Genomic DNA, 24517 nt, shown 5'->3' with positions numbered 1-24517 from the left:
CATATGTTGTTAATGTTGCAAGTTTCAAATGTCTCCAATTCCTAATAAATTGTTCCATACCACCCAAAAGTCATTCCAGTTTGGCTTGAAAACAAAGGTATCTGTACTGCAGTAGAAATGAGTCATGTCATTCTGTCCGGAAAAAACGCAGAGCAACCAAGCAAGTGGTTCTAGGAATATCAATGAGATTTAAAGCTTCTGTAGTCAATTCATCCGACATATATAGCCCATAAAACTCAAAAGAAAAAAAAATGCCTCATCCCAACTAAATGGTGTCAGCTACAACAGAAATGGGTAGGTTTTGTTTTCTTTTTCAAAACTATAAGATGCAGAATTGGTAACCAAAAAGGATAACAAATAAGAATTGTTGAACTGTAAACCAAACTTAATTGTCTAACACTACGACTGATGAATCATTACATATGTTATAAATAAGCTTCATACTCAAAGACACTAGCCATTTGAATTAATTACACAGTGAAATCACTAGTGCTTGATGTGACACTATTCCAGCAGGCTTTCAAAGCCTGCATCGCTTGGCATCAGAGAGTATAGGTCATATAGATTTAGCAATTTGCTGTTGTCTTGTGAGTATGACTTGAATTCTTGATTCCACGACGATTAAGCTTAGGAGATGGGATCCTTTTAACATCCTTCGATGTCTGGAGTAGCTCCAATGTATCAACGACATCTCTCATATAAGGTCTGTTCTTGGGGTCAGAATGGAGGCACTGGAGAGCAAGTGCAGCAAGCCCCTGGGCTCCTTTCTTGGGATATTGACCACCCAACCTTGTGTCCATGATTCTTAGCATTCTCCTGTTGTCACTTAGGAATGGTTTTGCCCAATCTACAAGACTCTCTTCAACAATACCTGTCTCTTCAGCGAGGGCCTGTCTTCCAGATAACAACTCCAACAAGACAACTCCATAGCTGTACACATCACTCTTTATGGTTAAGTGACCTGGTTTAAGACAATTTGTCAATAAGGACATAAGGATATGGCTACTTGACCAATGTGAAGAAATAAATTATGGCCTATTATTCCTAATTTTGTTATGGAAGTAGATGTAACCTGTTGCCACATATTCCGGAGCAGCATAACCACGAGTTCCCACCACTCGAGTTGAAACATGTGTTCTATCTCCAGTAGGACCATCCCTTGCCAGGCCAAAATCTGAAAGTTTTGCATTGAAGTCCTACATGGTGATTGCACAAAGGCTGAATTAGGTAAGTAAAACGATTAGCTGAGATTAGACAAGTTTAAAAATGGAACTATTTAAGTTTTTGGAAAAAAATGGAACTATTATATTTTTCTGTGAGTAGAATTTCATACCGAGTCAAGCAGAATGTTGGAAGCTTTTAAATCACGGTAAATTACATGGGTCTCTAAATTATGTAAGAAAGACAGTCCCCGAGCAACACCAATGGCAATGCTCATACGTTTAAGCCATGGTAGTGGTTGAATACTTTCTGCATAAGAGATTTTTTCACCCTTAAGAATTCATTCAGCAAAGAATGATGCATACAGTATGGACAATAGAATAACATGCCAAATATTGATAGAAATAAGGAATAGAGCGGAATGTTAACATCAGCCGGAATAGGAGCAAGAGCATATGTATCCGGAAGTAGTAACATTTGAACTGACCAGACATCAACCCAGGTTCTTCAGAGTCAGCATTTATGAACAAAATAACTAACAAATTTTGCGATACCCAGCTGGTTGCAGCAAAGTTCAAGGTGGTTAATCCAAGCTGGTTCAGAGCCAAGTGGGTTGGTGTTGAATAATGTACACCAGAATATCGTGAGGGTATCCTGGTCATTTTGATGTTTTATTTTTATCATCATGTACTGCCTAGCTATGTCGGCTATGGCAGGGTCATTATTGTCACTGAGGTGTATTTTTTCAGATTATAAATATATGGCTTGGCTGATCACATTGATCATTCAAGCATTCTTCTATTTTCGGTTTTGTTAACATGGCATCAGAACCAACTTTTCTGATCTAGGTTTTCAAAACTTTCCCCCTCCATCGTTTTTTCTCTTCCACCCTTCTCTATCGATTTTTTCTCTCTTTCTTCTTCCTTGGTTCTCTCCATCTTTCAAGGGCAGCACTAATGAGGTGTTGGTTCTCTCCATCCTTCAAGGGCAGCACTAATGAGGTGATCAGATTATGATCTAGTTGCTGCCCTCCATCCCACCTCACCATATATGTCCTAATTACAGTTCACGATAGCTGCTGTTTTTCCTATTTTCTGCGATTTTTGGATTGCTCCTATTTTTTGGAAATCAACCCTATCGACTTGGGAGGTTGATTGTTCACCTTTGGAGAACTACTGGCAGGCCTTTAGATAGCATCCATCACAACCATAAACTTTTAAACTTTTAAACCTTTTACATACTTAGTCTTTTGCTAAGTTTTATAACAAGATTTCTTAATCATGAGGATTACTTGAGCTTCATAGCTTCATCATCCAACCACCATGAATAGGATCTTTTATAGTTTTATGTTTCTGGGCCTTCGTTTTTCTACGCTTGTGGTTGTAATGGGCTCAACTATAAAGCCAGAATTTGTCCAAAGTTGGTACAAAAACTTTAAGTCATTTCCCACTCATTAAGAATTCGAAAGTCAAAAGGTTTGATATAAATTTCAATAGGATTTGTGAGTTTTAGTTTTCCAAGTCAGTTGAGTCCAATTATGGTCCTTGTAAGCTTGTTAATGGTTAAATACGTAGTGGGTATGATTTAAATTAGGATTAGGCAATTTTTAGTTGAAGTACAAGTCACTTTGAGAGTTCTATATGCAGTTGTCAAAGCAGGGCCTAGGCACCTAGGTGACAAGGTGGTTCTCGAACACCTAGGCTACCGGTCATCATACCGTTTAAGGTGCCCAGACAGAAAATAGGGGTGAAAAGGAAGGGACGAACAGGAGGGAAAAGAGGGGAAATGGGGAGAAAACCCAGAGAGAATGGAAAAATCAGAAGAAAAACGGGGAGAAGCAGTAGCAGATGCCACTACTGCCAGAAGGTTGTATGGCAGTCAATCACCGTCCACCGCAGAGATACCTATCTGGAATTCACCCACAATCACCTCCACTTCCGCCTGACATCAAAGATGAAGAAGAAGAATAAATGGGATTCTTTTGTTAAATTAAAACTTTAAGGGAAAATTACTTGGACACCCCCTGTACTATGGCCATGTTGCTTAAGTCTCCCCAACGTTTGAAACAATTACTTGAACACCCCCTGCAGTATACCATTTCTTTCAAGTAGGTCAAGTCCGTTAGTTTAGTGATGATGTCATCGGTTAAATTTTTTGTAATGCCTAAACTACCCTTAAAGGGCAGTGAAATGACCCTTTTACCCTCTTCCTCCTTCTTCTCCCTACAACCCACCGATTTTATATTCAAACCCTAACAGATTTAAGAAAAAAATTCTTTTTTCTTAAACAAATTTCAAATCAAAATAACCCAAAACCCTTAATCGATTTCAGATTCAAACCTTAATAAATCTCTTTCATGGCTGATTCAGGTCCAAAAAAATAAATAAATAAATCTGAGATGCCGCTGCCCTGTTGCCCAGAAAACAATCAACAAACTTTGGACATCTTCTTCTTCCTTTATTTTTGATTGTTAAGGGCTGAAAAAAATGTTTAAACAACACATTGACTGCTGGTTCTTAAAGCAGCAGCCATGGCTGCCTTTTTTTTTTTTTTTTTTCATGTGCATACATATATTTTCTGTTTTCTGTTGGATATTCGAAGACCCAGATCTCAGCCATCATACAGCCAATACATATATTTTCTGTTTTCTGTTCCCTTTCTTTTACATTGATTTTTCTTAAGGAGCAGTAATCCATGGGCTGTCTTGCAGGATTTGAGATGGGTAGGTGAGAAGGGTGGGGGCTGTGCTCCTTTGATGCTTGACAGAGTGATGCCTGATACAAAGCCTCTAGAGAGAACTCTGCAATCGGTTCTGTGTCGGTTAAGGTTCTGGAGAAGAGAAGATGAGAGTCTTTTATGGTAAATTGCAAGATGGAATGGTCACACTTGGCTCAATGAAATTTCCGATGCAAACAAATGGAGAGTATCCAGAATCAACAGAAGAAAAGAAACAGTTTTTTGAATAGGTAATGCAACAACAGACGAAGAACAGTGGTTCTCTTTAAAAGAACAAAAAAGTATAAAAATGTGGGAAGAGAGACAGAGGTGAACGTACCATAGTTGCCGGACACGGTGGCCGGAGGATAAACCCTCGAGAAACCTAAAACCCTTGGAAAACTTTTGATGCCGGTGATTTGTTTCTGTAGTCTTTACTCTTTACATTGAAAAGGAGATTCAAACCCTTAATCTGAAAATCGATTAAGGGTTTTGGGTTATTTTGATTTGAAATTTGTTCAAGAAAAGAGAAATTTTCTGAAATTGATTAGGGTTTGAAATCAGTCGGGGTAGGGGCGGTGGGGTTGCAAGAGGAGGAAGAAGAAGAAGTAGGAGGAGAAGGGGGTAAATCTGTCAATTTCTCTGTTTTCTTTTGAATAGGTCATAAGGGTAAAATGGACATTTCCAATTAAACACTAACAGCAGACTAACACCGTCAGGTTTCGGGGGGGTGTCAAGTAATTGTTTCAAATGTTGGTAATCGTAAGAAAAATGGACACAGTACAGGGGGTGTCCAAGTAATTTTCTCAAACTTTAAATATGATATTTTTTATTTTATACATTGCCCCCTCATATTCACAAGCAAAAGAAATAAATATTTATTTTACACATACACCTCCCTTCAATTTACATCTTAGAGAAATATTTTATATCTAAAGGCACCCTTAGTGTATGGACACCTTAGTTACCTAGTCGCCAAGGGGACAAAGCCTCTGGCTGCTGCCTAGGTTCTCCTTGGCGCCCTGACAACTATGGTTCTATACTTCTATGGAAGCACATGTAACCTGACTTATGCTATATGAGTTGAATAGACTAATTTCAGTTTTGGATAAGTGGATTGGTGATGCAGGACATTTGGGAGCTGCTCCTACTAGCCCTAGCCCTAGCCCAGGCCCAATTAGATACTCCAAGAGATACCATCTCAGGCCCAAGCCCAAGCCCTACATTTAGTTTCCAGGTTTGGGCTCTGATACCAGATAATAGGGGAGGGGAAAGGAAGAAAAAGAACCCAGGAAGGAAATCAGAATTGCAGGGGGAAAATAGAAGAAACCGTGAGAAGAAGAAGAGGGGGGATCAGAGTTGCAAGGGGAAAAGAGAAGAAGAAGGAGGGGAGGGGGGAGGGTGCATACTCACACAGCCAGAAACTCAATTCATTCTTTGGTTGTTTATTTCTATTTCCCATTCTTTCTCAAAATACAGTCTTTTAAAAACTCAAAATCAAAAAAATTGCAGAAAATAACTCCCTAACAACTACTTCTACAGCAATAACTGTCCTCTAATAACTACTTCAACAGCAATAACTGAGATAAAAATACATGCAGTACATTTGGGGGCTGCTCCTACTAGCCCTAGCCCAGGCCCAAGCCCAATTAGATACTCCAAGGGATACCATCTAAGGCCCAAGCACAAGCCCTACCAGCCCTGCATTTAGTTTTTATTTCAGTTATTGTTGTAGAAGTAGTTATTAAAGGAAAATTATTGTTGTAGAAGTAGTTGTGAGGGAGTTATTTTCTGTAATTTTTTTGATTTTGAGTTTTTAAAAGACTGTATTTTGAGAAGGAATGGGGAACAAAATTGAATAACCAAAGAATGAATTGAGTTTCTGGCTGTGTGTGTGTGCACCCTCCTTCCCCCCTCCCCCCTTCCTTCTTCTTCTCTTTTCCCCCTGCAACTCTGATCCCCCCCTCTTCTTCTTCTACTGCTTCTTCTTCTCACGGTTTCTTCTCTTTTCTCCCAACAATTCTCATTTCCTTCCTGGATTCTCTTTCTTCCTTTCCCCTCCCCCATTATCTAGTAACAGAACCCAAACCTGGGTGAATTTCTCTTTCTCAGATTCTTCTCTCTTTCAGTCTCTCTTCCCCTCCTATCTTTTTGCTCCCATCTAAGTTCTCTTATCTTGTTCCCTTCCCTGTTCTGGAAACCCCAAGCCATAACTCCAAAATACTCATATACAACTACCTTATCCTCTTTACCATAACATCCATTGAACCCCTTTAACCACACGATTGCAACAACCAATCGTTCCATATTATTCCATCTTATCTCAAGTTAGAATGACGAACAACACCGGAGATGCTGCAACAGTAATGGCGTATGACTTCGACATTCCACTCAACAATATTGAGAGAACGTGTTGTTTCAAGATTTCATCTCCTTTTCTTGTGAATTACCGGAGCTTTTGAATGACATGGATGTGCAGCAAATGGACTGGTTTCTCGGGTTTATCCAAACTCAAGGTCCAGTTTCTTTAAAGCAAGGGAGAGTTGATGCAGGACATTTGGGGGCTGCTCCTACTAGCCCTAGCCCAGGCCCAATTAGATACTCCAAGGGATACCATCTCAGGCCCAAGGCCAAGCCCTACCAGCCCTGCATTTAGTTTTTATTTCAGTTATTGCTGTAGAAGTAGTTATTAAAGGACAGTTATTGCTATAGAAGTAGTTGTTAGGGAGTTATTTTCTGCAATTTTTTTGATTTTGAGTTTGTAAAAGACTCTATTTTGAGGAATGGGGAACAGAATTAAATAACCAAAGAATGAATTGAGTTTCTGGCTGTGTGCGTGTTCACTCTCCTTCCCCAACCTCCAACCCCCCCCCCGGTCCTTCTTCTTCTTCTCTTTTCCCCCTGCAACTCTAATTCCCCCTCTTCTTCTTCTACTCCTTCTCACGGTTTCTTCTCTTTACCCCCTGCAATTCAGATTTCCTTCCTGGATTCTCTTTCTTCCTTTCCCCTCCCCCATTAATTGGCCTACTTAGGTTGCTTTGTGTGACTGATTTATCTCTCTTCTATCTCCATCAATACCTTGTTTTCCTCCTTTATTCTTCCATCAATTTCTTCAATATTTGCTATTTTCTTTCTTATTTTGAACTGAAATTTCATAAATAAATTCTTCCATTTTTTTTAATAAAAAATAAAAGATTTGAACCTTGGATTTAAGAACAGATATGTCCACCAATATCCATCAGATTTCCCTCTCGTATTTTCTCTGGTTATTCCTTCTTGGGCCCATTACTAGCAAGCTGATTAGGGTCTTTTGGATCCCTGCCTACATTCCAGTTATCCAAAACTCAACATAATCCATTCAACTAGTATAGGCAAAGGTTAGGATACATATGCTTATTTAGAACCACCAAAACTCCTACAACCCCAAGGGGATAGCTCAGTTGGCAAGAACTAACACCTCACAATTAAGAGGTCATGAGTTCAACTCTCCTTGGGGCCTACCTATCCAACAAAATATTAGAGCTTGCCTAATCCTAAAACAATTGAAACCACTACTTAGTTGACCACCAAAGACCAAAAAGGGCACAATTGAATTCCTAAACTGACAAAGAATTAATTAATAATTATAACTTCAGAAATCCTAATATGAGTAAGACAAAACAATAAACTAGATACAATTGCCATCTTATTCCACATTGTATTAGTATCAAATTCAATTTTCCACGAGTTCTTGGGGAAAAATTTCCCAAGTTTCTATTACATCTTTGTCCATTTTTTTTTTTGGCATAAATGATTTTATAGAAAATTTCAAGGTGGAAAATCATTTCCATTTATTTTTTATGTAGATACAGAAGTGAAGTATAATACAAATATTATTTTTATATGTCGTTGAATCCATGGGCTTTAAGTCAGACTGTGACATGCATCGGATTACCACTCCAGTGGTAGTCTACAGGCAACACTGGCTTAAGTACCACAAACCAAATCTTCTCCTCATTCATGCAAATATGCTGCTCATTCATACACACTCATAGGAAGTAAATTTAATATAAACCAGAAAATGAGAATCATCCCCCTGTACATAGGTAAGGTCAATTTTGAGCAACACAGTTGCTATCTGGATGTAAATCCACTCAAACATACAAAACTGGACGAAGTCATCCTGAAATATTTGGTAAAATAACTGTTTGCTTGACCAAAGCCAAACATGGTAACCAAGAAAGCAACCAAGATGCTCTCCTACTTTGAATTTTGAAGCAGATTTTATGGTAATAAATATAAAATATAGGAAGACAGAGAATAAGAATCATCATGGACAGTTGTCAAATTGAATATAAGAGGAGCCAGTTCACTTACTTCTAAACAAATGATTTTCCAAACTTCCTCTCGCCATATACTGATAAACTAAGAGTCTATTCTCAGACTCTGAACAGTATCCAATAAGTTTCACCAGATTCTCATGGTGAAGTTGACCCAAGTAGTTAACCTCTGCCTACAGGGTAAAAATGGTCATATTAGAATCGAGTTCACATACTGAATGGCAATGCTCAAAGGGGAAAATTAAAATAAAATATAATATACAATCCCCATGATACATACAAGCCATTCCTTGTGGCCTTGGTAGCTTTCCATCTTGAGTTTTTTGATGGCCACAACAATCCCAGTGCCTGGTTTGGTGGGAGTGAGAGTATTTTCATCAATCCATCCTTTGAAGACGCATCCAAATCCTCCTTCACCCAGAAGACTTTCTGGGCGGAAGTTCTTTGTGGCGCTCTTGAGATCATTGAAGCTAAAAGACTTGACACTGACAGAGACTAATGCATCACTAGAAGAAGTTGTGAGAGATTTTAAGCCCAAACTGGCAGATGATGTTTCCTGACTGGAAGGAGTCGAATACAAGGTTCTGCTTGGAGGATTTTCAGCCTCTGAAATAAATAAAAAAAATTAAGGAGAGAGATAATAAAAGAGGTGTTAATAGCAGAGTTTCTTACCAAAAGTTTTCTGAGCGATAATAAAAGCTGCCAGTATGCTTTGGTGGTAATCGAAAGATAAAATTTATAAACATCCAGTATAGTAAAGCCAGAGAACATCTTAAGCCTTTAAAATGGGATGGTGAAAGGAGAAAGCCTAGTAAAGAATTTACAACTTACTCTATTACAAGTTTATCAAGATATTATGAATAAAACTCCACGGTATATATAATTTGGCATTCATTAAAATAGACCTCACCATACAAGTCTTTAAAATGCAGACACAGTAAAGAAATTTCTGTTGACTGCATTGATGTAATAGAAGCAAGAAGATTTGAATGCATTGAACAGATCCAAATGTCCCGGAGAATGATAAACTATGGTTTCCTCAGTGCCATGCAGACTCTAACATAAATTTTATTTGGGCAAGAGTTCTCTCTGTGGGTGAGCATGGCCCCTGCCCGTGCGCGGGGGCAATGGGAGCACGCACAGCGGCATCAACATGGCGGTCATTACCGCCTTTCATGTGGGCAAGGAGGTCATTTTGCCCCCCCTGTGTCTGGGCACAGGGTGCACACTCCCCATAGAAAACTTTCTCCCTATTTATTTTATCATATATGAAGATGCTGATATCTATTTGAATTATTTAAATTTTTAATCTCCTCATAGGTTTGGTTGACCAGTAATCCAAGATGATCAACTAAGTGATGTTGTTTGAGGTTCAGATCTTACAGGATTCATGTTGGGATCAGGTTGAACCATTGCTTGCAATTGGATTTTGCAGACCTGACAACTGCCAAATATAACCTTTAATGGTTTCAAGAATTCAAGTTGGGTTTGTACCATAACCAGGATAACAACCACACAAAGGCCTGAGTTCTTACTGTCTCAATTGGTAAAGTACAGGCCTCAAAATCATCATAGTGGGAGGCATTTCCACAGCTGCCTGTTGGAAGACTGTTGGGCAAAGCAACAAGAATACTCCTAGAGAACAGAGCACTCTGAAGGAAAAGGAAAATAAAGAACAATAGAATCATTTGTGTTGAGAAACAAATAACTAAGACAACTACATGAAGAAAAATAAAATTCGAATATTCCAATACTGATGCAGATAAGTCACATAATGGGCTTATTTTATTGGAGATAAACTTTGGGTGGGGTTATGTATGTGCATTGGGCCTTTGATTCCATGTGTTTTCTTTGTTATGGGCCAAATTAATGGGCCTAAAATGTGGGTAAAAGGAAGGTGTAAATAAAATCAGATTTCATGGAGAAGATGGAGAGGAAGAAGATGAAGACGAAGAGAAGAGGCTGTAATCCTTTTGGGGATAACAACCGATAGATGTGGAACTCCCCTTTTCACTAATAAATATAAGAATAGGGTGCAAGAGACAAGAAGAGATAAAATCCCCAAAATACTCCCCACTCAAACAGGAGCATAAATGTTAATCATGCCTAGCTTGTTACAAATATAATTAATTCTCACACTTCCCAAAGACTTGGTGAAAATATCAGCAAGTTGCTCTCCTGTATGAACATGTTGTGGAGCAATAAAACCTTCTTGTAGTTTCTCTCAAACAAAATGACAATCAACCGCTATATGTTTCGTCCTCTCATGAAACACAGGATTGGAAGCTATATGGATAGCAGCTTGATTATCACACCACAGTTGTATAGGTAACTCCTTCGTAAATTTCAACTCAGTCAACAACTGCTTAATCCACATCAGCTTGCAAGTAACCTGTGCCATAGCCTGATACTCTGCCTCTGCACTAGATCTTACTACTACTGGCTGTTTCTTGTTCTTCCAGGACACCAAATTTCCCCCCATAAAGATACAATACCTAGTAGTAGACCTTCTATCCATAGGAGAACCAGCCTAATCAGCATTACAAAATCTCTCAACACGTCCATGTCCATGATCAGTGTAGAGTAGACCACGACCTGGAGCTTTCTTGAGGTATCTCAGAATTCGAATCACAACATCCCAATGTGACGTCCTAGGAGAGGACAGAAACTGACTTACTACACTAACTGGAAAGGCAATATCCAGTTAAGTCACGGTGAGATAATTTAATTTCCTAACAAGTCTTCTATATTTTTCCGGATCATCAAGAGCATCACCACTATCAGCTGTCAACTTCAAATTTGGGTCCATTGGAGTATCCAAAGGTTTAGACCCAAGCATACCTGTTTCGAAAAGCAGGCCAAGAACATATTTCCTTTGGGAGAAAGAAATACCTTTGCTAGACTGAACTACCTCAACTCCAAGAAAGTACTTCAACTTACCAAGATCCTTGGTCTAAAATTTACGCTGCAAATGTATCTTCAGCTGCTTAATGCCGTCAACATCATCACCAGTGATGACTATATCATCTACATATACAACCAAAAATATCCTGCCAGCTTTGCTATATCGGTAGAACACCGAATGATCACTACCACACCGAGTCATCCCAAATTCCAGAACAACATCCAAAAATTTCCCAAACCAGGCCCTAGGAGATTGTTTCAAACCATACAACGACTTCTTAAGCTTGCACACTAAACCAAACTCCCCCTGAGCAATAAACCCAGGAGGTTGCTCCATATAAACATCCTCATAGAGATCACCATGAAGAAAAGCATTCTTCACCTCCAACTGAAAAAGAGGCCAATGATGGGACACGGCAAGAGATATTAAAAGACGAACAGATGCAAGCTTGGCAACAGGTGAAAAGTATCAAGATAATAAACCCCATAAACCTGTGTGTAACCTTTGGCAACATCAGGGTTCACTTTAACCACATATACCCACCAACAACCAACAACCTTCTTGCCAGCAGGTAACTGTACCAAGTCCCAAGTGTGATTGTCAAGCAAAGCAGCCAATTCATCCTCCATAGGTATCCTCCAGCCAGAGTGGGATAATGCCTCTAAAACAAACTTAGGGGTAGGATAAGACTCAACAGTAGAGAGACAAGCAGAAAAGTTAGCCGATAAGCCCGTATAAGAAACAATATGAGACAAAGGATGTTGAGTACAACTACGAATACCCTTACGAAGAGCAATGGGAATATCAAGATCAGAAAAAGGAATACTTAACTGAGGAGCAGGATCCACAAACGAAGTTGAAGTAGGAAGATCAGTAGAGACCGAGGTTGTTGTATCAACTCTAGGACGCCAAACAAATGTGAACTAAACAGGAGGACAGGCTAGTCGAATAGGAGGAGGCAGAGGCAGAGGCAGTGGAGACGGAGCAGCAGCTGGTTGACCCTGTGAAACATTACGTTGCACCACATATACAGGAAGATCCTCGTCCAATTCCGAGGAAACAAAAGATGTATCATCATTAGTAGACTCAAAAAAGTTAACATCAGCAGAGAAAGTATTTTCGAAGAACTAGTGAGTAACACCAATAACCTTTTTGAGTGCGTGCATAACCCAAGAAAATACACTTAATAGACCTAGGATCTAATTTGGACAGACCTGGACGATGATCACGAATAAAGCAACACACCCAAAAATCATGGGCTGTAAAACAAAGAGAGGCTCAGTAGGAAACAAAAGAGAATGCGGAATCCCACCCTGTAACACAGAAGATGGTATACGATTTATAAGAAAACATGTAGTCAAAACAGCATCAGCATAAAAGATTTTTGGTACTTTCATCTCAAAAGAAATGGAACGAATCACTTCCATTAAATGTCTATTCTTCCGTTCAGCCACACCATTTTGTTGGGGTATGTGTGAACAAGAAGACTGATGCAACATACCACGGTCAGCCATAAAAGAATTAAATGGAGCAGAAAAATATTCAAGGGTATTATCACTGTAAAACACGAATATTCTTATTAAACTGAGTCTGAATTTCAGTAACAAAGGCACGAAAAATGGCAAACAACTCAGAACGACTTTTCATTAAATAAATACAAGTGACTCTAGAATAGTCATCGACAAAAGTAACAAAATATTTAAATCCTATCTTAGAAGTAACAAGGCAAGGTCCCCATACATCAGAATGCACTAAAGAAAATGGGTACGCAAACCGTTTATTGACTCTAGGGGAATAACTCACACGGTGTAACTTTCCAAACTGACATGACTCACACTCTAAACTAGAGAGGGAACTAAAACGAGGATCTAACTTTTGGAATATGTAATCCAAAATACCGTGGGGGGTGGTCCTTTGGGGTAGTTTCATTCTTATGTTATTAGGTTTAAGTCATTGCTCTTATAGAGACAGTTAGTTAGGGGTAATTATGTCTATAGTCAGCTATGTGGGTTTTAGTCCCACATCACCTATTTCAGTTAGTTAGGGGTAATTATGTCTACAATCAGCTATGTAGGTTTTAGTCCCACACCGCCTATTTCAGTCCCTTTGTATTTTCCCCTCTATTATGAATAGAGGGTCTTACCTAGCAATGAATATAAGTTATAATTTTCTCTCATTCTTTCTTTTCTAACCCACTGTTCTTCCAACATGGTATCAGAGCTGGTCTGATCTAGGTTAGAAAGAAAGAACAAGACCTTCTATCAATCAATTTCTCCCTTCTTCTCTCTTTCTCGGCTTCTCCTTCCTCTGGTTTTCTTCTTCTTATCCTTGTAAGGGGGCAGCACTAATGAGGTAAAAACCTTAACCAATGATTTAGTTGCTGCCCTCCTCCATTCTATTGAATTTTTTTCATTAACATTCTGCTGGAACCATCTTTACGATTTGGGGCTTTTCAAAATTTATTGGAGATCTGATCTCTATCACTAAAGATGGCTGATCCTCCTTTGTTGGAGACTCCTATACACCCTTTTCCAGCCCATTTCTACCCTATTCCATTGTCCTCCTTCCCTATTTTCTTTTTCTCCATCTTTCATTAACCTATCCATCCTCCATACCAAATCGATCCCAAATTGTCAGGGTTTTGAAAAAAACCTGACTCCAATCGATTTTGGGGTTTTCTTTTTCAGATGCAGCTACTTTTTTAGGGTGATTCCCTACTACTATATGATGCAGATTCGTCACCCAAATGGGCTTCTTTTATTAGGAATAAGTCTAGGGTTTGGTTATATACATGTTGGGCCTTTGTTCCCAAGGGTTTTCTATGTAATAGGCCACTTTAATGAGCCTAAACTAGGGGTACATAGGTTGCATGCGGGATTAGCCCAATATTTAGTGTTTATTTTGTGTTTTTAATAGAACCGGTTTAAATTGGTTGCATCTAATTGGTTCAATTGGTCTAATTTAAGTGAAGTGATCCTATTGGCTAAGAGGTTCTTATATCCTATTGGCTACTAGGGAATCTTCTTTATTTTTAGTAGTTTAAGTTGTTTTAAGTCATTAGGACTCTATTTTGAGTCTATTTGAGTTTCCTAGTCAGTTTAAGTTAGCTAATAGGTTAAGGATAAAGTTAGGCCATTCCTTTTTAGTGTCTAACTCTAATTTTAAGTCTTTTATATAAGGTTCTAAGGGGGCCATGTATGGTACACGAATTTGATTAATGAAAAAGCTTTTGTTTGCTGCCATAGCTACTGCTCTGCTCTGTTGAGTGAACCTTGTGAGTAATATCAAGGCTACCTTGTGGGTAATATCAAGGTGAAGGGATTGGTGGACTCCGATCGACTCCTTGCATCTTGTAGATCGGGAGGTCCTTCTTCTAGTTCTTCAAAGCTGCTACCATTAAAGATTTAATCTTTCAAGTAAGTAGTTTATTAATTCAGCATTTAACCTTCTTCTTCTAATCCTCTAACCTAAGCTCCATCTACTCCTATTATCACCCCTTCCATTAATCCATAGATCCATTAAAACCCTAAAACCCTAAATCCAATTCTGCCCTAAATTGCAGAATTTTGTAACTCATCCAAACCCTAACTTCTTTATACCAAAATAACCCCCTAGACGTGCCCATTAATACCCCGTAAACCTCTTTCCTAAAATCTGCCCCTAAACCCTAGATATCACAAACAGTCCATTTTCATAAGGCCTCTAACCCGAAACCTTAGATTTCCAACTTCATCCAAATTGATCCAAACCTACACCAATAGACTCATAAAATTCTGCACATCATTATCAAATAAAACCCTAAGTCAAAACCCTAACCATAACCCTAATTCTACCCTAATTAGCCTAAGCTGTCCCAATCGGCCAGCCTTGTTAAGAGATCCTATTACCCTGGTTCCTAGTGGGATTACTCCTACCTAGGACTACATTAAATTGGTATCAGAGCTATGGCGGAGGGAAACTCCAACCAAGCCTTGAAAGACCCACCTCCCTTCGTTTTCAAGACCCAAGTTCGTCTACCTAATGGGAGCACAGCCATCTTAGTTGTTGATGAGAGGAGACGTAATAATATTATTTTACAATCCGTGGTGGATATGTTGTCCCAATCAGGAGAGATTTGCATCGAGCCTACAGGTAAAGTCTGTGTTGAATTTGGGTGTTCTTCATACCATGATGGTGCTTGGTGTAAGCCGGTACCATCTCCAAGGAGCTTTATTGCAGTAGGTTGTAATTGGTTGGACGAGCGACAGGGTTGGATTGAACCTAAAAACAACTCGTGTGTCCTACCTGATCGACAATGTCTATACCATTTGTTTACTCTAAAGGGGTTACAACCAAAGGTGACCACATCGATTGTACAGCCACAAGGACTACTGAACATGTCAACTCAAATGCAAGTGACATCGACTGTGTTTGAAGTTTCACCAATGGCAGATGCACCAACAGAAGATTCTACTAAAGCGGTTTGTGTTGAAGAGATTCAAGAACCTATAGCTAAAGAAATTCAAGTAGACCAAGCTGCACCAGTAGTTGAGATCATGGTTGAGAAGCTCGGCCATCAAATTGTTGTGGAGGTCAAACACACAATGGTAGAAAAAACTATTGAAGTGGGCAAAGTAGACAAGGCTGAGGACATGGAAGATGAAGTGGTGATTGAAAACACTCCACAAGAAATCATCGGCATCCAAGATGTTGTTCTTGAAGAGGTCGAGCACATAGAGTTTGTTATGCCACTATGGTTCTTTGAAGAGAACACTCCACGCCTTGAAGAGTGAAGACTATATTCCTACTGTTCTTGCTTCACCGGAATTTTGCTTGGGAATGGTCAAAGCTGCTACTCACAAGTTGTTTCCCCCTCATCACTTCAAAATTCGAGGACGAATTTTTTCAAGCTGGGGAGAGTTGATGCAGATTCATCACCCAAATGGGCTTCTTTTATTAGGAACAAGTCTAGGGTTTGGTTATATACATGTTGAGCCTTTGTTCCCAAGGGTTTTCTATGTAATAGGCCACTTTAATGAGCCTAAACTAGGGGTACATAGGTTGCATGCGGGATTAGCCCAATACTTAGTGTTTATTTTGTGTTTTTAATTGAACCGGTTTAAATTGGTTGCATCCAATTGGTTCAATTGGTCTAATTTAAGTGAAGTGATCCTATTGGCTAAGAGGTTCTTATATCCTATTGGCTACTAGGGAATCCTCTTTATTTTAAGTAGTTTAAGTTGTTTTAAGTCATTAGGACTCTATTTTGAGTCTATTTGAGTTTCCTAGTCAGTTTAAGTTAGCTAATAGGTTAAGGATAAAGTTAGGCCATTCCTTTTTAGTGTCTAACTCTAATTTTAAGTCTTTTATATAAGGTTCTAAGGGGGCCATGTATGGTACACGAATTTGATTAATGAAAAAGCTTTTGTTTGCTACCATAGCTACTGCTCTGCTCTGTTGAGTGAACCTTGTGAGTAATATCAAGGCTACCTTGTGGGTAATATCAAGGTGAAGGGATTGGTGGACTCCGATCGACTCCTTACATCTTGTAGATCGGGAGGTCCTTCTTCTAGTTCTTCAAAGCTGCTACCATTGAAGATTTAATCTTTCAAGTAAGTAGTTTATTAATTCAGCATTTAACCTTCTTCTTCTAATCCTCTAACCTAAGCTCCATCTACTCCTATTAGCACCCCTTCCATTAATCCATAGATCCATTAGAACCCTAAAACCCTAAATCCAATTCTGCCCTAAATTGCAGAATTTTGTAACTCATCCAAACCCTAACTTCTTTATACCAAAATAACCCCCTAGACCTGCCCATTAATACCCTATAAACCTCTTTCCTAAAATCTGCCCCTAAACCCTAGATATCACAAACAATCCATTTTCATAAGGCCTCTAACCCGAAAACTTAGATTTCCAACTTCATCCAAATTGATCCAAACCTACACCAATAGACTCATAAAATTCTGCACATCATTATCAAATAAAACCCTAAGTCGAAACCCTAACCATAACCCTAATTCTCCCCTAATTAGCCTAAGCTGTCCCAATCGGCCAGCCTTGTTAAGAGATCCTATTACCCTGGTTCCTAGTGGGATTACTCCTACCTAGGACTACATTACTATATGCCCCATTCGACCTAAGTTTGGACCTTTTCTAATGGCTGGATTAATTTTTACAACAAAGCCTCCTTAACCTTCTAATTTGGTTACCTGCCAAAAAATCCAAGCCTTACTCTAAGTCTAAATCTGTTAACATGGTATCAGATCGAATTGAAGGTTACAGGATTCAGCTTTTGCTGATTTTAGAGGGCTGATTACTTCTACTTCAAGGACCAATCAACCTCAATATTACACCTATTGATGAAGAGCTCTACCCCAATCAATATCAGCTTTTCAAAGTTTTCCAAAACCCTGATAAAAATCGACTTGGGATAAGGATGTTTGCTGCTGTTGAAGTGCTTTGGAGGGGGTTCTAACGTTGAAAGAGAACTCTCCTACATCCATACAAGGCTTGAAGAAGGTCTATTTTACTGCAATGGTTACTGCCCTATTCTTTTGCGATTTTTTGGAAGCTCTCCCCTTTGAAGATCAAGTCTCACTCTTATTGGAGATTGATTGTTCACCTGGGAGGTTCCATTCTAGCAGTCTTGATCAGCATCTATTGCAAGTCTACATCAGCAATTGAAGTCCCCTTTCCCTAAATCGATCTCAATTTCAAGGTTTTACTGACAATAATCGATTTTAGGGTTTGGGCTGTCCTATCAATGTAATTTTTTTAGGAGAGTCGTATACATATCAGAGGAGTATTCAACCCAAGTTTCAGCATCATTCATCGAATTATTTTGAACAAATTCTGGTTCACACTTATGGCTCTATTTCATCATTTATCAACCTATTCTTTTACTTGTTCCTATGTAATTGGCCGCTTCAACTACCTATGGATCTATTGAGTTATTTATCTTATACTTGCTGGTTCTATTGAGCTTTACTACATACCTTGCTGGTTCTATTGATTGGCTTCTGTAAGCATGACTGGTTGACATATTACTACTACCTTTATGAGGACTACTGCTGCCCTATTATTGAGACTAAGTATCCTACTATTGGAGATCGAATTTCTTTCATTATTGAAGACTCATATCTACTACCCTAGAGATCAGCTTATTTGGGATTACAACAGTGTGTTCCATGGTTATTGGTTGCAACTACGAACCTATTCAGTTGTGTGAAGCTTTTTTACTGGTTCATATCCAGCTTACTTTGGGAGCTTGATCCTAGCATTGGTCACTAATTCAGATCTGATCTAAGTTTTTTGTTGAAGCTTATTACATCAATTCTACCCGGATATCTTCATTAGTTCTATTTAGCATATGGGAGTTTATAGTTTGGAATTTTGCACACTGGTTCTTTATGTGAAGCTCAATCAAGTTTTAAAGAATGGTGCCTTCTCCTTCTAAAAATCAGACTTGTTTTTTATAATTCAGATTTGATCATTGGAGATTGGTGTTTTTGGAATTAGTTTGATCGATTAAAGAAGGTTGATGATTACTGTGTTGCATTGTTTTTGTCCATGCTTCTTTATCCCACAGCTTTTTCTCACTTCACCACCTCCCATACAATACCTTTGGCATATACCCATAACCACTTTGGAAGTTTATAGTATTCTCTACATAGCCATTTCTTCCTTTTCCATTACCCTTAGCACCTTTTGAAAAATTCTGGAATATTATATGTTTGCACTATTTCTTGCATCATCTCCATTATCAGTCCACGTGTACTACTACACGTGAGAGGGGGATTATGTACACTACACCTGCAGCCATTGTAGAAAGCAGAACTTGTAGGATGTTTGGTGCAAAATATAGAAGATCAGTCTTCTCCACCATTGCTATTGGGTATCCTTCATTATTGGGTTGAGTTTACCGTAAGGGGGAGATGAAGAGTATTGAAGATGTTTGGTTATTGCCTGCCTATATGAGCTTCTACAGTTGGGTTGATCATCATTTCTGCTGCCTGATTTATTTGTTTCCGCTGCTTGCTGCCCTAGTTGCTTATCTTCAAGATTATCAGTCAGAAATTCATCACTGGACAGCTATTAAAGATCGGTGAAAGTTTGCTAATCAAGTCTGCCCAGGTTTTGAAGATCTATTTTTCAAGTTCTTGAAGGTTTATTTGGGAGCTTCATTCATCTGTCAAGTTGGACTTTGCCACAACTTAGTTTCTTCCCATTTTGTTCAAGTTGGGCATTAGTACCTTATATGCGCCAACTTGAGGGGGAGTGTTAGCATTATTATGGAGTTTTTTTCTTATTAGTTCAAACTAGAGCATCTCTTTACTTATTTGTATAATCCAGCTTGAGGGGGAGTGTAGGAATATGAAATCCAGAATACCGAGGGGGTATTCTGGTCTTTTTGGGGTAGTTTAATTCCTATGTTATTAGGTTTAAGTCAATGCTCTTATAGAGACAGTTAGTTAGGCGTAATTATGTCTACAGTTGGCTATGTGGGTTCTAGTCCCACATCGCCTATTTCAGCCTTTTTGTATTTTCCCCTCTATTATAAATAGAGGGGCTTACCTATCAATGAATATAAGTTATAATTTTCACTCATTCTTTCTTTTCTAACCCACGGTTCTTCCAACACCAACTTCTGTAGCCTCTGCAAAGACAGGTGGCCCAGCCGACAATGAACTTGGTGTTGAGACAAAACACTGGAATAAGCAACTGAAGGAGGGTCTTCAAGATGATACAACCCCCCTTGCTCACGTTCCCTACCAAGCATCTTCTTCGACATAAGATCCTGAAAAACACAGGAATCAAGATAAAAAGTCACTGAACAATTGTAGGCTTTAGTAATTTTACTAACAGAAAGCAGGTTACAAGGGAAGTTAGGTAAATGGAGAACAGAAGACAAGGATAAGGACTTAGTTGGGTTGACAATACACGTGCCAGTAAGTTTACTAACAGAAAGCAGGTTACAAGGGAAGTCAGGTAAATGGAGAACAGAAGACAAGGATAAGGACTTAGTTGGGTTGACAGTACACGTGTCAGTGACTTTGGCAAGGGAACCATCAGCCAATGTACCGAAAGAAAGAAAAATTACCTGACACACTAGACATATGATCAGAGGCACCTGAATCAATGATCCAGGGACGAGAAGTGGAGAAACATGCAGTGGCATTACCTGTCTGGGCAAAAGTAGCTGTGAAGAAAGATGTAGAAGGCTGAGAAATCTGAAACTATATGAACCAATCATAATCCTCATCAGACAATCTTACCACCTAACCCTCAAAAGGTGTAGCAGGAGACTCAATACTAGCTGATGAATTAGCATACTGCCTTTGTAAGGTGTTTTTGTTGGCCACGACCAATCAAAACAACCCACACAATTTTCTTCCATTGCTGGAAATTACTCACCCCTTCCAATCTCTTCTCTGTAATGGATTTGGAAGAGCCCGAAACAACCTCAAATATAACACCTTCGGAATCTTCAGTTGGTTCACCCATCTCAACCAAGCAAACCGATGCAGAAATTCACCAACAACTAATAAAAACTAAGCAAAAGTGATGCACCAACAAGCAAACACAATCGCCAACAGCCACCGAAAAATTCAGAGATCAATTTAGAACAAAAATCGATGCAAACTCAATATCTAGCAAAAATCAATTCAGGGAAACCCTTACAAAAAACCTTCAAACCACCAAAAAGAGGAACTGAAATTGAAAAATAATCTCTTCCCAAAACCGTGAGTTGATATCAAGCAATCACCATAAAATCGAGACTAGGTTCTTTTATATAATCATGAACCAGTTTCAGCAAACTCCACAAAAACGCAGCATAGGGTGCTACAACCCCTTCAAACTGTAGTCACGAAAACCTTCAAACCTGAAGCCTTCAAAACCGCAACACTGTCTTGATCAATCTGAGAGTAATTGAGAAGGTCCTAGGATTTAGAATCTTCTCCTAAGATCCTAGCTCTGATACCATGTAAATAAAATCAAATTTAATGGAGAAGATGGAGAAGAAAAGAAGAGCCAGTAATCCTTTTGGGGAGAATAACCGATAGATGTTGAACTCCCCTTTTCACTAATAAATATAACAATAGGGTACAAGAAACAAGGGGCAAAATCCCCAAAATAACCCCACTAAACCCATCTCGGTATTAGTGCCTGGCGCTAATACCGAGATGCCAAATCTAGATATCTACCAGAAGGCATACGGGATTAGGCTTAGTAGTAGCTTATTTTCATTCCTAGGTTAATTAATGTAATGGGTTTTATTTTTCTAGATAGTATTGATTAGTCTTTAATTTTTCCTAGCTAAGTAGTTATTGTCTTTTGAAACCTCCCCCAATGTCTTGGAAATTCCAAAAGACCATTTAATATTTTAGTTGTTCATGTATCCAACCTTTGGAATTCTTCCCTTTGTTTGGGAATTGTAATCAATTGAGGCTCAGCCTTCTTCATCTATAAATTGAAATCATGAGTGAGCTCTCAATCATCCACGAATCCAAGAAAATCTAAAATATGACTACTCCTTTTGTGAGAGTTTTTCCTCGTGAGAAGCAAGAAGGTGTGGGAGACTCAAGCAGGATCAAGGTGGGACTTCTTCGATCGTGACCTCGGTGGGACTCCGAGGGTTGGCAACCGGTGAGACTCTGGGCTACACCTATCCAACTATCATCATCATCCCCATAATTTATTTTCATCATCATTTGGATATTGGTCTTGACGTGATAACCTTCCCAAACTACTACTTCAACCTGGCTCTTATACCAATTTGGTGTAGCCTACAGAAAAATCTGAAATATGACTACTTTTGTGAGAGTTTTTCCTCGTGAGATGTAAGAAGGTTTGGGAGACTCAAGCAGGATCAAGGTGGGACTTCTTCGATCGTGACCTCAGTGGGACTCCAAGGGTTGGCAACCGGTGACACTCTGGGCTGCACCTATCCAACTATCATCATCATCATCATCATCATCATCATTTATTTTCATCATCATCGCAAGCATTTTATTTTAGATCCGGATATTGGTCCTAACGCGATAGCCTTCCCAAACTACTACTTCAACCTGGCTCTTATACCAATTTGGTGTAGCCTATGAAGGCTATCACACCAGGACCAATTCTGGTAGAGAAAAGTCTCCAGATCTAAATAAAATACCTGCGATAATGATGAAAATGAATGATGGTGATGATGATAGTTGGATAGGTGCAGCCCAGAGTCTCACCGGTTGCCAACCATCGGAGTCCCACCGAGGTCACGATCGAAGAAGTCCCACCTTGATCCTGCTTGAGTCTCCCAAACCTTCTTGCATCTCACGAGGAAAAACTCTCACAAAAGGAGTAGTCATATTTCAGATTTTCTTGGATTCTTGGATGATTGAGAGCTCACTCATGATTTCAATTTATAGATGAAGAAGGTTGAGCCTCAATTGATTACATCCTAGTCAGCATTTGCAATTCCCAAACAAATGGAAGAATTCCAAAGGTTGGATACATGAACAACTAAAACATTCAATGGCTTTTGGAATTCCCAAGACATAGGGGGAGGCTTCCCAAGACAATAACTACTTAACTAGGAAAAACTAAAAGACTAATCAATACTACCTAGGAAAGTAAAACCCACTATATTAATTAACCTAGGAATGAGAATAAGTTACTACTAAGCCTAATCCCATATGCTTTCCTTGTACCCACATTTTAGGTCCATTAAAGTGGCCCATTACATTGAAAACACATGGAATCAAGGCCCAATGCATACATAATCACACCCAAAGCTTATCTCCAATAGTATAAGCCCATTATGTGACTTATCTGCATCAAATACCCAACTAAATGAAGCCTCCTGTGTAAGATATCTACATCACTGTGGATTGTAGAACAATTTTCTGAAGTGGAAAAAGCAATTAAATGGCAACAATCTGAAAATTGGTCCAAGAAGGCTTTCCTGAACGTAACTTATAAGTTATAACACTGGTCAAATCTTAATCTATTGAATCTAGTATATATTCCCACTAGAAATTATGAGGTTAAGTCCACTTCTTTCTCCCCCCCCCCTTCTTCCTTTGTTTGGGGTATTGTGTACTGGGGATACGTTTAAATTGTGAATGGCAAGTTGTTTAGTGAAACAAACTTGTACTGTGGAAAGCATGTTTTCTTACTGAGGACCTAAAGCTTCTTCATTTTCTTTGAATTCCACAAAATAGAAAAATCCAATATCATTCAATGGCTAGTTTCTAAACTCAACTAGTCTCTTTGGGATAAAAGAGCACGAATTTCTAATCCCCACCACCCCGACCACCCAGCAAAAGAAAACAACGAGGATATGAACCAAATTGTAACAGCACCATAAGCTTCACATTCTCATATCTTCCTCCACTCGGAGTCGGAAACAAAAGCTAGAGAAATAGTAAACAGAACAGAAGTAGCCTCAAAATCTAGAGAATTTCATGTACACCCCAAAAAACCAGATTTCCAAGGCCTAGAATCACACCCAGACTTGTCAAAAATCCATACCTTCAAGTACTGCAAGCAAAGGAAATCGAAGAAGAATAACAGAAAACAGGGAATTGCAACTATCAAAGTACAGCTTTCCAAAAACGTGCCTTTCTAAATCAAAAATGGCAAAACAAGAAATGAAATCTCTCGCAAAACAATTAAATTAGACATTAAATTATAAAATTTTAGGAAAAGAATCAACAAACTTGCCTGAGGAAGGCACAGAAGTAGAAGCATGCGAAAGTCTTACAGGTCGCCAGCAGCAATTTCCCATGGAAATGCTCACAACCCTTCTCACTCACTGGCAACGGCGATAGTAAAACGTAGAACCTTGAGACTCTATTAAGGGAAAACAGAAGAGGTATCTCCATGGATCAAGCAGATGATAGTATAAATGCCAGTCCACGGTGGATGGGAAAATAGAAACCAGTCAAGGTCGAAATTTCCATAAAGGAAGAAAGAACGACAGCCGAATTCAAAACCAGGTCCCACATCAAATTAAATTTTTGTCTTTTGCATTTGAAGAACAGGACCGAGTACAACTTTCGAAATTCAAAGCCCAGTTCAATATTCAAAACTCCAATAAAAACCCATGGTGGAAAATCAGGAAGCCCTTGTTTGCGTGCAAGAACCGAACACAGTCGTAATTCGATGGGGAATAAATAATATCAGGGTTAAGAAGTTACAGGACCAGAAGCAACTTGAAGGGAACAAGTCAACAGGCTCAGAGTGATCCTAGACTATTCCTAGTTCCATAGCTAGTTCGATAACACCTACTTTTGGGGGCGGAAAAAGATTGGTCTTTGACATTTTTCCCCTTTGGCCCACTTGTACGCCAGGGAATGTGAGATTTTTATACTCAATTTCGAGATTTGCTGTTCCTGCAAATACCCCTGATAAATCAAAAATATATGGGCCAATCCCAAAAAGCCAC

The 24517-nt window shown here is 39.0% G+C and overlaps 1 protein-coding gene across 2 annotated transcripts; it reads right to left on the bottom strand.

Moving 5' to 3' along the window:
* Nucleotides 1-349: 349 nt before the first annotated feature.
* On the bottom strand, nucleotides 350-24155 carry LOC122641377 (probable serine/threonine-protein kinase PBL3). Of its 2 annotated transcripts, none has more exons than XM_043834585.1 (6): nucleotides 23794-24152; nucleotides 8476-8801; nucleotides 8233-8368; nucleotides 1334-1470; nucleotides 1073-1196; nucleotides 350-961 (listed from the first exon to the last, which is right to left on the bottom strand). In XM_043834585.1, exons 1-6 carry the CDS (start codon nucleotides 23855-23857, stop codon nucleotides 567-569), a joined length of 1182 nt encoding a protein of 393 aa, XP_043690520.1. In that variant the 5' UTR covers nucleotides 23858-24152; the 3' UTR covers nucleotides 350-566. The 2 variants fall into 2 exon arrangements, with proteins under 2 accessions (XP_043690520.1, XP_043690521.1); XM_043834586.1 differs by having other exon boundaries at nucleotides 707-930; nucleotides 23794-24155.
* Between the last annotated feature and the right edge of the window lie 362 nt (nucleotides 24156-24517).

Source organism: Telopea speciosissima, chromosome 10 (assembly GCF_018873765.1).
Source record: "Telopea speciosissima isolate NSW1024214 ecotype Mountain lineage chromosome 10, Tspe_v1, whole genome shotgun sequence".
Taxonomy (NCBI): Eukaryota; Viridiplantae; Streptophyta; class Magnoliopsida; order Proteales; family Proteaceae; genus Telopea; species Telopea speciosissima.
This window is presented reverse-complemented; position numbering and strand designations above follow the sequence as displayed.